The sequence below is a fragment of the Balaenoptera musculus genome, chromosome 10 (assembly GCF_009873245.2).
Source record: "Balaenoptera musculus isolate JJ_BM4_2016_0621 chromosome 10, mBalMus1.pri.v3, whole genome shotgun sequence".
Classification (NCBI taxonomy): Eukaryota; Metazoa; Chordata; class Mammalia; order Artiodactyla; family Balaenopteridae; genus Balaenoptera; species Balaenoptera musculus.
The window spans coordinates 52,439,077-52,452,865 of NC_045794.1; the positions used below are offsets into that span (position 1 = coordinate 52,439,077).

General features: G+C 33.4%; 1 protein-coding gene across 3 annotated transcripts in view; it reads left to right on the forward strand.

Annotated features, from left to right (window-relative positions):
• Positions 1–13,789, forward strand: part of LEMD3 (LEM domain containing 3) — a 69,939-nt gene that overhangs the window by 43,880 nt on the left and 12,270 nt on the right. For all 3 annotated transcript variants that reach the window (XM_036865883.1, XM_036865881.1, XM_036865882.1), the window contains exons 5-9: positions 8,607–8,686; positions 8,773–8,918; positions 9,865–9,966; positions 10,075–10,177; positions 10,855–11,033. In XM_036865883.1, the coding sequence (XP_036721778.1) occupies positions 8,607–8,686; positions 8,773–8,918; positions 9,865–9,966; positions 10,075–10,177; positions 10,855–11,033 (610 nt within the window). The remainder of the gene's footprint in view (positions 1–8,606; positions 8,687–8,772; positions 8,919–9,864; positions 9,967–10,074; positions 10,178–10,854; positions 11,034–13,789) is intronic.

A 13,789-nucleotide genomic window follows, 5' to 3' on the forward strand; every position in this document is an offset into this window, starting at 1 on the left:
TATTCTGTCATCTTGCTGACGTCACCCCCCTCTTTTTTTTTTTTTAATTTACAACGTAGTATAGTTCTAAGGCTTTCAGCGAGGTTTTAGTGACAATCTGCCATGATATGCTCGTCAAAAAAGAGAAATATGGACTCAGTTTTTAACTTAATTCATAACTTATATGTAGATACTTAATTCATAACTTATATGTAGATACTTAATTCATAACTTATATGTAGATACTTAAAAGATGTTGAGACAGAATAATATGATGGAGATTTGATGTTGATTCCAATTCTAGCACTGGCTCATAGAAGCCGTGTGTCTTGGTAAAGTCCCTTCATGTTTCTGTACCTGTATCTCAGTGTGAAAGTGGGACTGTTCTTATTAATGCCTGTCAGGGTTGTTGGGAGACTTGTGAGAATATAAAGTACCTAGGTCAGTGCCTGATGATTATAATAACTTCCAATAAATTTTATATCTTTTTTTGTGTTTTTCCTAACTAATTAAACCAGTGTCACTCTGAAGAGAGTTTTCTAATAACATGCTGCAGGATTTGTCTCTCAACCTTGTTCTTTTCTTCGTTTTTAGTTTTGACCTAGATGAGAACATTGATGACAGGCAGATTCGTGGATAGCGTAATAGTTAATAGATTGGATACCTAAAGGACTAGGATCCAAAAAGGTCTAAATAAGGAGGGCTTACGATTATGGGACTTTGTCTTAAGGGATGGAAAAATTGCTAGATAGATTATGGGGGTGGGGGCAAAGAAGGGATTGGATTGAGTAGGCTAAAGGGAACAGAGAATCAAATATTCCAGGAAGAGGGCATAGCATGTGGGAATCCAAAGCCAGCAAGCCATTCGTTATGATTTGAAAGTGTTTTTACTTTTAGCAGTGGGAAAAACTGATCCCAACCCGTGATTCCCTCCTGCTTTCTCTTCTTTTTTTTCCCAGTTGAATCTCTCAGAGAGGTAATGGCACAGATATCAGATATCTGTTATCACTGGTCATAAATTCCTGGAGCAGGATTAATTTACATTTCAGACAAACCTCAAGACTCTTAAAATCTACTGAATTGTATTTGAAGGAAGGACTAAAGGGTTGGTTGGGATAGGGCTTGGGAACAGGATAGGGCTTGATCAGTAGTTAAGCTGGAGCTGAAGAAGAGTCGGGTTGTTGTGGAAGGATGATTAACTGCCTCTCTTTCTCGTCCCCAGCCATTTGATTGGATAAAGTAAAAAGAAGGACACAGAACCAGGGTTGGGACAAGTTGGAGTCTAAGCCAGGCAGCAGTAGGGTACAAGAGATTAGTTCGATTAAAGACTGACAGCAAAGGAGTTAATGGATACACCCATGCATGAGTTAGTTGGGAACTGCCGGTATTGAGTTTAAAAAAAAAAAAGTGATGTTAACGAATTCCGGTCTTAAAAGATTTTAATATCTTTTCTCTGGGACTATTTTATGTTTCAGGTTGGGTTTTGCCCTTTTTTTTTTTTTTTTAATTCAGTAGAATTTCTAACGTATATTTTTACAAAAGATTTTGGATTAATTTCTTAATTAGTTAAGTGAAGTTATTTTATGTAGGTAATATCCTTATACATTTAGGGGTGTGTGTGTGTGTGTGTGTGTTTGTTAGTGTTAACCTTTTCTTTTCTTCTTGGAGTCCCATTTTTAGCTTTTCAAATGCTGTGAAATCTGGTATGGCTTGTTACCACCAAAGATGCAGTTTGGACTGCTCCTAAAAGGAAGAAAAGCATTAAACAGGGTTTTTTCCAAAAAAATAAAGTTTTAAGGTTTAGATAAAAGCTTTTAGGTGCCGTTTTTAATAATGCTTATTTTTTCAGTATAACATTAACCCATGCTTATGATTTAACTCATACAGAAAATAAAAGGAAAATTGCATTTCAAATTCACCACCTAAGGTTAGCCACTCATTTTGGTTCATGTTTCTCTAGTCTTATATTTTTTTTCCCCAAAATTAGTATCACTATAAATATTATAAATATGTCATATTATAAATATTTACATATTTTTTTCCTTAAAGTTGTTAGTGTTTTCCCATGTCATTGTTCAGGTTTTTAAAAATTGTTTCTTTTTATCACTGGATAATATTTCTTTACATGATTGTATTGTACTGGTTTGTGGTTTTTTTGGTATTACGAAAGCACCTTAATTTTTGCATTATAGTACTTGATTTTGTGATTATTTCCTTAGGAAATAGTCCTGGAAATGAAATTACTTGTTCAAAGAACTTTTGTTAATGCTTTTGATATATGTTGCCAAATTAATCTCTAATTTTTAATGATAATTTTAGCACAATCTATCCAAAATTGATATTTTATTTTACCCAAGTTCTAGAATAAGTATGGAAGAACCCCACTACGAAGCTGGTATCAAATAATGATGACCATATATATATTGTAGGCTTTCTGCTTGTGGAGAGAGATCTGTTGTACCTTTTATGTATTTGTACTATGGTTTCACCTGCAACACAATTAAGTTTTTGCATTCAGGAGTGAATGAGCCAGAGAATATGTAGCACTCCTACAGTATAAGCTAATTTTTTTCCCAACTTCTAGTGCATTTTAAGCACAGTATTAGTAAATGTTTGATGGAGTAAAATGAGTGAATAAGCCTCAGTAAAAATGTTTAAAATTTTTCTTCAATTTGATTCTTTACAGTCTATTTTTATTTTATTGTTCCCACTTTCTCCTTCAAAGGAAATTTAAATAAATGTGACAATTAATTTAAATAACGTAAACACTTTTTCTTACTTCTCCAGTGTTTTTCTCGAACTTTTTATTCATCATTTTTGAGATTGAAAGCTTGTTTTGATTTGTAAAAAGTTAAGAGGTCCCTCTGGTGGAACATTTAGGAAATACATGGCACTATATTTTCATGAAAAGACATAGATTGCTTTTTAAGTTAAATGGTGGGAGCTTTGTATGATAACTTAACAATAGAATGATGTAATGGATGGTGGTTCATTTCCTAGGTCACTTTCAAGACCTGTTTAATTTTTAACCCAATGTGTTTAAGGTTTGTGAAGAATATAATAGGAAAGAAGATAGCTGCAAATGTGCCGAATTATGGGCTGGATAGATTTTTTATGAACTAGCTTGGAATGCTAATCACTGTTAATAAAATTGTGTCTTTGTGGAAAAATAAGTATTCTAAGAAATGGAGTGAGGGATACATTTCATAATAATTATAATATTTCAAGTATAATTTATCTTAGTACTTTCTGTATGTTACCTTTGATTTCACAATGATCCGGAAAGGTAGGTGGTATCAGACCCACTTTATAAAGAAACTAAAGCTCAGAGAGGTTTCATAACTAGGTCATCCAGCTAGTAAGTGATGGAACTGTGAATAGAATCGAAGTATTTGCTCTTTTCACTGTATTGTTCTGCCTCTTAGATGGAAGGCCTGGGTTTATAGCCCCTACCCTCATCTATTGAGTGGTCAAGGGACTGACCCTGAATAGGGTTTAGAATCTGAAGAATTGATCAAAGTATATGCATCTGCATAAATGACTTACTTTCTCTTATTTCCGCTTAAGGTTATACACATAGCTATTCAGTAGTGGAGTCATGATCTGATTCCAGGCCTCTTTGATCCTAAGGACCATGTTCTTTCCATTATTCTTGCAGGTGAAAGATCAAGTTTCCACTGAATCATCAAGAATTAAGTCATACTCACTATTGATTTCTGTGTGTCGTATTTTACTTAATTTAAAGGTAGCACCTAATGTATGGCATATATCATCTCACAATTAGGCAGAATATTCACTAACTAGAAAGCCACGTAGCTATTATTACCATGTAAATTATCCATTTGTGAACTATATCCAATAGATTTTTAATCTTTGCTTGACTTCTCCCTGTACCAGTATCATTTTCCCTCCTTACAAATGTTTTGTTGCTTTATTTAATGAACGGAATCTTTTGCATGAAACAGTATTATTTTTGTACTTTGTAATCCAAGTTTGAAGCATCTGATACAGGTTTTTTTTTTTTTTTTTTTTAAAGAGGCCTTTTTTTTTTTGTTTGTTTGTTTATTTATGGTTGTGTTGGGTCTTTCGTTTCTGTGTGAGGGCTTTCTCTAGTTGCGGCAAGTGGGGGCCTCTCTTCATCGCGGTGCGCGGGCCTCTCATTATCGCGGCCTCTCTTGTTGCGGAGCACAGGCTCCAGACGCGCAGGCTCAGTAATTGTGGCTCACGGGCCCAGTTGCTCCGTGGCATGTGGGATCTTCCCAGACCAGGGCTCGAACCCGTGTCCCCTGCATTGGCAGGCAGATTCTCAACCACTGCGCCACCAGGGAAGCCCTGATACAGGTTTTTAAATACACATTTTTGGCTAGTTATTTTGAAAATAAGTAAATTAGTAATTGGGAATCATGGGTGTGTGTGTATGTGTACACATATAGTGTATTAAAATAGATTTGTTAAAGATTTGGGAAAACATGCTTTGAATTTAGAAAGATTTCTATGAAGCAATCAGCAGTGTGTTAGAACTATTGCCTATAAGTAACTAGTAATAAGCAATTATGTTAATATTAGACCTGCTTTAAAAATTAAAAACTTAGTTTCCTCCTGAGTTTTGTCATCAGTTATTAGAAAATGGGTGTTTTATGATACAGGAATGCCTTACCTCAAGGGCTGGCAAACTGCAGCCTATGAGCCATTTTTTGGTATGGCCTGCTAGCTGTGTTTTTAACAACATTTTTAAAGGTTGCTTAAAAAAAAAAAGTGACAGAGACCAGAAGTGTATACTGCTGCAAAGCTTAAAATATTTACTCTATGGCCCTTTACAAAAACGTTGGCCTACCCCTGCCTTACAGCTTTCCAGGTAGCTCCAAAAAGTGAACAGTAGAACACTTCAGACTCTTAAGATCAGGTAGATGCTGTGTATGCTACAGTGTTAGCATGAGCTATTTAATTAGCATAAGCCAGAAAAAAATTCAACTTCTATGTCTATAAAAATTCCATTTTATGATACTGTAGAAGTCTAAGTACTATGTAGAATACTTGTGGAAGTAATAGCTTATTTAAGAACTCAACACCCTTTTAATCTTTAATGAAGTTTTAAATAAATTATCATTTGTTTTTTGAAAATCTGTATTCATAAAGGAACATTCCATGATTCTATTGTATTCCAGGTAGTCATTGGATATCCAGGGGTATTAACATAGGAAAGGAAAACAGAAAATGGGAAAATAACAACGGATGCCCTTTTCTATCCTTAGTATTTTATAACTAGAAGTGTTAAGCTCTTTGTTCCTCCACATACTTAACTTATTAGAGTAGGTGTCCTTGTTAATTTGAACCATTATGTACATTTTTAAGGATAATTAATGAGGGTAGTAATGCTGTTTATAATGTTTTTAGCTTCCTAAAATTTTTATATTTAAATTATATAACTAGTAAACTTGGAAATTTATTTGTTTTTACATTGTTTGACATATGTTTATAGTCTAGTCTTCTAAGTTCTGTGTAATAATGCAAACATGTCATAATATTCTGCATACGGTATTAATACAAACTGAAGAGCATATATGTAAATACAGGTTAAATACAATGTATGTATTTCATTGATTTTTTAAAAATATCCACGTCTTTCAAGGGTGCTTCATGTCTTTGTCTTTGAAAGATAAAGTCTTTGAAAGGAACTAAATGAGTACAAAATCATTTTTAAAAACCAATACATTACAAAGAGGAATCAACGCAAGGTCTTCAGCTCCCATATTAATAACCCATATTAATATTGCTTTATGGATTTTCAAAATCCTGTATAACTTGTGCTTTATCTAATCCTGATCCATGCAGTGTAACCAGAAGTATGTTCTGTTGGTGTTCCTTTATCAAAGCTTGAATCTGCTCTCATTTTAGAGTATGTGAATGTGCATTCTGTTTGATTTTTAGTTATATACAAAGTGATTTCTAATTTTATAACAATTAAAACAGTAATTGCCTGAAATTGTTTTGTATAGTCGCATAACATCTTGGGGCAATATTAAACAAAATTCACTTTTTCTTCGTTATTTTCTAGTTCTTACTCAAATGAGTATATATCTTTTATAGTTATAAATAACTTGAATGTTGTATTTTACTTTTTAAAGCATATAGCTATTTAGCTCTCATCATGATCATTTCTAAATTCATAATATCCCACTGAAGTGATCTCACATATAAACCATTTCTCAATAGTTAAATACTAACATTGGCTGCAATTTTTTGATATTTATAAATATTGCCAAAATTATCACACTTAAAAAAGTAACAGATAGCCTATAGTTATCTTCAGCATCTGAAAATCCTGGTAGTAGTTACACATAAGTAATGATGCCTAGTAAGATTAGTTCTGCTTCATAAAATTCTTTACTATACTTTCAAATTTGATATATTAAAATAACTGCCAGTTTCATATTAGGAAGTAAACTGATCAAATGAGAACCTTGTAATTTCCAAAGCTGTTGAAGAATATGTTGTTAGAATTCAATAGCTATTACTTATAAACATTTTTAAGGGATTTAAAAAAGTGATTTCTTATTTCTACTTTTAGAAATTCATTTTTTGCACTTCCAAAAGTACATGAAGACATACTTTTTTTTTTTTAAAGGAATGTGTTGGATTTGAGGCTGATGCTTTTTTTTTTTTTAATTTATTTATTTTATTTTTTTACTTTTTGTCTGTGTTGGGTCTTCGTTTCTGTGCGAGGGCTTTCTCTAGTTGTGGCAAGCGGGGGCCACTCTTCATCGTGGTGCGCGGGCCTCTCACTATCGCAGCCTCTCTTGTTGCGGAGCATAGGCTCCAGATGCGCAGGCTCAGTAGTTGTGGCTCACGGGCTTAGTTGCTCCACGGCATGTGGAATCTTCCCAGACCAGGGCTCGAACCCGTGTCCCCTGCATTAGCAGGCAGATTCTCAACCACTGCGCCACCAGGGAAGCCCAAGACATACTTTTTGAATAGAATGCAAGCTCCATGAGCACAGGGAATTTCGGCTTTTTGTTTAGCGCTACATCTCTAGGTCCTAGAACAGTACCTGCCACATAGTGAGCCCTCAATAAATATTTTGAATGAAAGAATTTTCAAGGATGTTTATTTACAGTATTATTTGGTATACTAAAATTGGAAACACTTCATGTTCATTAATAAGGGGGTGATTAGTGTAAAATAACCACACAATGGAATATTATCTTGCTGGAAAAAATTGAGGTTGTTCCATGTGTACTGACATTGACATTCATGCCACCTCATTCTGTGAAAAAAGCAAGTAGAAAAACAGTATGTGTAATGTAATACCACTTTTGTTTTTAATATTTTGATTTAAAAAATATATAATCCACTTATGCTCAGCAATTCTTAAACTTTTTGCACTCCTAAAATTACTGATGATTCTAAATGACATCTGTTTGTGGGCTAGATATGTATTTATTTATACTTAGATATATATTTGCCATGTTAAAGTTAAGACAACATTTAAAAATTTACTTATTCATTTAAAATAAGAATAATGAATTTATTACATTAACATAAATACTGTATTTTTATGAAAAATAACTATATTTTCCAAAATAAAAACATTTAGTGAGAAGTGGCATTGTTTTATATTTTTGCAAATCTCTTTAATGTCTATCTTAATTAAGAATAACCGACTTCTCATATCTGCTTCTTCATTGAATCCATCGTGATGCTGTTTTGGTTGAAGTACCTCAAGAAAATCTAACCTCACACAGATACGTAGTCAAAACAGGGAAAAGTATTTTAATTCTCTATTCCGATAATTGTAGATATTCTTCAACACCAAAACTCTACAAGTAGTAGTTTCTTAAAGATTAGCGGCAATGTAGAATTTAAAACTATGTCAGCGAACTTTTCGTACTCATACTTTTCATACTAAAGCCCTTTGGTCCGTTTTGCAGTTAGAATGGATCTTTTACCCATGCAAGATTTTATAGCTCATGATTGTTCATTTGGAAAATATTGGTTCACTGGTTATGCAGATCTTCCAAATGTTGACAAATTTTATTATGCCATGCTCAAAAGTCATATTTGTTAATATCACAGCATAGTCTCATTGCAAAGGTTTTCAAGTATTGTGAAGTTGTTAGGCTCATAGTAAGGGATGCACATTTTTTGAAATTCTACTTTTCACTTGAAAGCTGGAATTTTATCATTGATAACACAACCAGTTGTTTTTCTGGAGTTGATGGGCTTAATTTAACTTCATTCACTTGTTGAGAAAACGGCTGTTAAACATCCAAGTCTGAATAATTTGTCATTTGTTCATCTACATATACTGTTCCATTAAAAAGGGGGGGGGGACTAATTTACTCTTAGTCACAATGATACTTGAAAAGAAAATTTTTTTTTTAAATCTGTAAATAAAAAAATGAAAAGAAAACATAGCAGAATGTTCAGTGGTTATCTTAGGGTGGTGGGGAAATGGTGACTTTTTTCTTTTTTCTCCTTTCATTTTTCTGTAATGAATAATACATTTTTATTATGTTATATAGTTTAAAGTGTTATATAAAGTATGTTATTTATAGGACAGCTTACCCATAACAAGTGGATGTGAATTATTAAGAATAGTTAGTTATTTTCTCTATTTTTCTTATTAGGATTTAGATCCTGAATATGAAGATATATTTAACATCTCATTGCAGTGGATTTTTGAAAATGGAAAAGATGTTGGAATAAGGTAAAGGATTTGGTTTCCACTTTGTCCATTTTGTAGTCTAAGAAGTGATTTTGACTCTAAACTCTCCCTTAATTATTTTTAAATAGGTGTGTTGGTTATGGCCCTGAGGAAGAATTGACAGATATAGTTGATGTACAGTTTTTACAATCCACAAGACCACAGATGTCCTTCTGGTGTCGTTTTCGACGTGCTTTTATTACTGTCACCCACAGGTTATTGTTGTTATGCTTAGGTAAGTTGTGAGGATGAGAAAGCAGATACATTGTAGTCTAGAATTTTTGTGTCTGTATTTCACCAAATGCCAGGGTTGAGAATATACTTCTGTGATAGTTGTCATTATAAATCACATCCAGAAGTCTTCAGTAAGGTATAATAATATTGAGGGTTTCTATAATGTCCGTATCAATCTAAGGGTTTAGAAAACAGTGCTGTGAGGAGAGGTGGGAATCAAACTTTGTCATGTGAATGTCACAGAAAAAGCAAATTTAGTGCATAGATAGAAATCTACTTTAGGAAATAGAACAGGAAGATACAAAAATTAAGCTTATTTTTAAAATACTATATTAGAAATTAACTTCATTAAAATTATTTTTAACTAAAAAAATACCATTAAATGAATTAAAATTTTCATTCAGATTCCTAGATTTTATGTGACTATTTTGATTCATAATAGGAGTTTGGTAGATGCTCATTTTTTTTCTTTTTTCTGCCCAAGTCCTGTAAAAATAATTCAGGTTACTTAAAGTTAGAGGTAGTTTGTTTACAGTCTCATAAGACTCACTTTTCTCGTAGCTTAGTGCTGAAAGAAAAAAGTTGGTGAAACATAGTTACGTTACTTTGTTTTCAAAAAAAATAATAGAATTTAAATGTTCAGTTGTCAGCGTCATGAAGAAATGGTTTTTCTGGAGATATTAAGTGGCACTCTGGGAAATGTTTAATATTAAATTTTTCTGTGTAATTTGATCATGTAGGTAATTCAGACCACTGTCTTGAAGGCTTATTCCATTATCCCATTATGGCAGTTAAAATAGTCACTGTAGAAACTGTCAAAATGGCTTTTTTTTGCTTTATTTTGTTGATACCACATTTAACAACTGACAAAATAACTTCAAGTTGCAGTGAATATTATTGAATGCCATTGACCACTGTTTTAAAAACACAATATATAAATATTGCAGGTGTAGTGATGGTTTGCGTTGTTCTGCGTTACATGAAATATCGCTGGACAAAAGAGGAAGAAGAAACAAGGCAGATGTATGATATGGTGGTAAAGATTATAGGTATAGTATTTGTAAAAATCTAAACTACTTCTAGGATAGTCATTATGTGATAAACGACATGATGTCCAGTGATTGCTTCATTTGTAAATTTGTTTGATTTACTTTCAGATGTTTTACGAAGTCATAATGAAGCTTGCCAGGAAAATAAAGATTTACAGCCATACATGCCTATTCCCCATGTGCGAAATTCCTTAATACAGCCTCACGACAGGTGTGTTCAACACATTATGAGTTGAAGTAAATCAGAATATTGGTATCTTCTGCAGTCATGAAAATTACACTGAGAGTTGTGACCCTTCTCAGCTAGACCTGTTTTATTGTACAGGCTTTATTTTCGTACTTTAAACTCTTTTCTAAATTTTCATCTATTATCTTCCTGATTTTGAGTGGCATAATAGACAACTGGATTTCAAAATATACACTTTTGATTCTTTGTTGTCAGTCTCTACCTTATTTCCTTTAATTCTGTCTTGATAAGGAAACAGAGACAGAGAATAGCCAGAGATGTTTTATTAATAATGTTTTAGAATACTTCCTTTTGTTGTTAATGAAGCTTTTTAAATAAAAGAATTAAGCAATAACATCTTGAAAATAAAAGATGATGTCACATTCTAAAGCAACATTCTTACCCTAGCAACACATCAGAATCACCAGTGGAGCTTTTGTGGAGGGGTGGGGGTGGGGTGGGGGGGGATACCAGTGCATTGTTCCAAATATAGTCAATCTGAGGTGAGGTTCAGTCATCTAAATCTTTTTGGAAAAAACTCCTCCATAAGCAGTGATAAGAACAGCCCGTGTTAAGAGTAACCACTACCTTCAATGACTAATATTTGAAAAAGATGACAAGCCAAGATGATAGTAAAGTTGTCATTTTCCTTCAAATGATAGGAGAAAAATGAGGAAAGTCTGGGATAGAGCTGTTGACTTCCTTGCTGCTAATGAGTCTAGAGTTCGCACGGAAACACGAAGAATAGGTGGTGCAGATTTTCTAGTTTGGCGGTGGATCCAGCCTTCTGCATCCTGTGACAAAATATTAGTAATACCTTCTAAAGTGTGGCAAGGTCAAGGTATGTATTTTTAGACAACAAAAAAATATAAATGTAATTTTTTCAAATATAAAAGTCTTACGTGTTTAAAGTAAAATAGTACAGCTGAAAGATGTATGAAGGCAGAGCTCCCTTCCAGTTCCATCCCATAGAAGGAATCAGTGTTAGCTTCTTACATGTCCTCCCACTTTTCTCCTTGCTAATATAAACAACATGGTTTGTCTTCACTGTGATAGAATTCTAGATACATTACTTTGATTTTTTTTCCTCTTTCACTTACCAAAGCAACTTAGTATATTAAAGATCTAACTGCATTCTTTTTCCCTGATTTTTTGTGCAAATAAGACACATGTAATTTGTTCTGTATTTAAAACATGTGTAAGTGGAATCATAACTTTTAACTGCTCTTTTTTCAATTTTTGCTTGCCTTTCTCTTTTTCATTAAGAGTCTTCCACCTGCATATCCCATGCCAAGTAGCTTTTGTGGGTATCGTTCCATATTTTTCTTAATGCTTGCATAGTTGCAAAAACAGGTATTTATAAGTTTATAAGAGGGTTTGGTGTTTGGTTGCCTTATGTACCCAAAGTGATAACTGTTACCTCATTTGAATTTTTTGTATCTTAATGGTTATTTACAAAAAGAAATCTCATGGCTAGTTTAATTTGTATTTCAGAACTAGTAATGAGTTGAGTTTCTTTTAATCTTGTTGGATAAAAAGCATATTTATCAATGCTTGCTAAACATAGACTACATGGGAAAGGTAGGTTAATTGTTTTGAAATTGAAATAAAATAAAATCCAATCTCTTCCTGATTTTCTGTAATTGATTTTCACTTTCAAAGAGCTTGAGTAATAGGTTCTATAATCGTGGCATAAAAATAAAGTTTTTATGTTGCCAAAATGACACTAAACCATAAACTATGTGCTTTAGGGTACATGCAGAAGGGTCCTGTGAAACCATAGGCTGTCAGTCAGATCTGATTACCTTAGTGCCTTATAATGATGCATGTGGAGTCTCAGCCTAATTTCATCATAGAGCTAACAGTTGGTGCTCATGTATGCATCTGAAGTTCTAGGCCATTGTTTTTGTTCATATGAATTTTTTTTTATCATTATAGTTGTCTTATTTTAAAATAAGATATTTAAAATAAGTGAGATTTTCAAGATGAATCCAAAGGCAATTTTCAACTAGATAATCCATGTTGTTCTTAAAAATTAGTAGTGGTATGATTTATTTAAGTGTGTTAAATTGGACACTTTATAATCTCTAGGATTTAAAACCTCAGACTATTATTTTCACTTTATCATTATCTTTAGCTAGGAAAAGACTGTGCAAAAATGATAGAATACAACTTTAGGTCAGTTATAGTAGTAGTTAAAACTCAACCTGAATTAATACAATATTTTTAAAATCTCCAGCTACTTTTTTTAAATGTATTTTTTAGAAGTTTTATAGTTTTATTTTTTAATTTATTTATTTATTTATTTATTCATTCATTTATTTTCGGCTGCATTGGGTCTTCGTTGCTGCGTGTGGGCTTTCTCTAGTTGTGTCAAGCGGGGACTACTCTTCGTTGTGGTGCACGGGCTTATTGCAGTGGCTTCTCTTGTTGCGGAGCACGGGCTCTAGGTGTGCAGGTTTCAGTAGTTGTAGCACGCAGGCTCAATAGTTGTGGCTCACGGGCTCTAGAGAGCAGGCCCAGTAGTTGTGGTGCACGGGCTTAGTTGCTCCGTGGCATGTGGGATCTTCCCGGATCAGGGCTCAAACCCGTGTGCCCTGCATTGGCAGGCGGATTCTCAACCACTACGCCACCAGGGAAGCCCTCCAGCTACTTTTTAAGTATTAAGTGTTTTATCCAGGTTTCAGTGTATTAAATGTTTGGAAACTATATGCCAAGTACTGAGCTACCTTAATTTGTGTATTTCTAAATGGGCCATGTAAAGAATTGTAAATTTAATCTCTTTTCTTGACAGTCTTTGATAAACAGTTACAGTGATTAGGGGTTCCTGGACCTAGAAAGGAATTGAGAGTAAAGTAAGACACCTGCTACTTAGCAAATAGAAAAAAAGGTGTAATGGCTGAGATAATTTTAGCCTGAAGGCAGAAAATCCTGAGATAGAACACTTGGTAACTATTTACTTGAAGTATACCAATTCAATTTTTGGATGGTTGTGGTGATAAAATGGAAGTCTTTAGATTTATAGCAAGAGAGACTTGAGCTCTTTTAAGAATTTCATCATAAGAAGAATTGTTACAAAAAGCTGATAATGAGAAGTTGTTGGAATTTTCTTAATGATAGTTATACATCTTTTTGCCTCATTTAAGAACATATAGCTCTAATACAGAGAGAATTTAGTTTTAATATTACTTACATTTTTATGCTATTAAATATATAGTCTATTTAAATGTAACTAAATGACTCTGACCTAGCTTTTTAAAATGATTAATACATAAAATAAGTTTTGCTTTCATTTGAATATATCTGAGCACAAATGTTGTACTGTATAAAAATGGGCGTATACTAGAGGGTTCTGATGGTTTTTTATGTGAACAGATAGTTTAACTTACTAACAAGCTTAATGTTTCTCCCCTCATAAATGCAGTGGTTTAAAAGGTACATGTCTGGGGAGTTCCCTGGTGGCCTAGTGGTTAGGATTCCGAGCTTTCACTGGATTTCAATCCCTGGTCAGGGAACTGAGATCCCATAGCCGCATGGCATGGCCAAATAAATAAATGGTACATATCTGGAGGGTTGGTAATTACAGTAGTCTTTTGA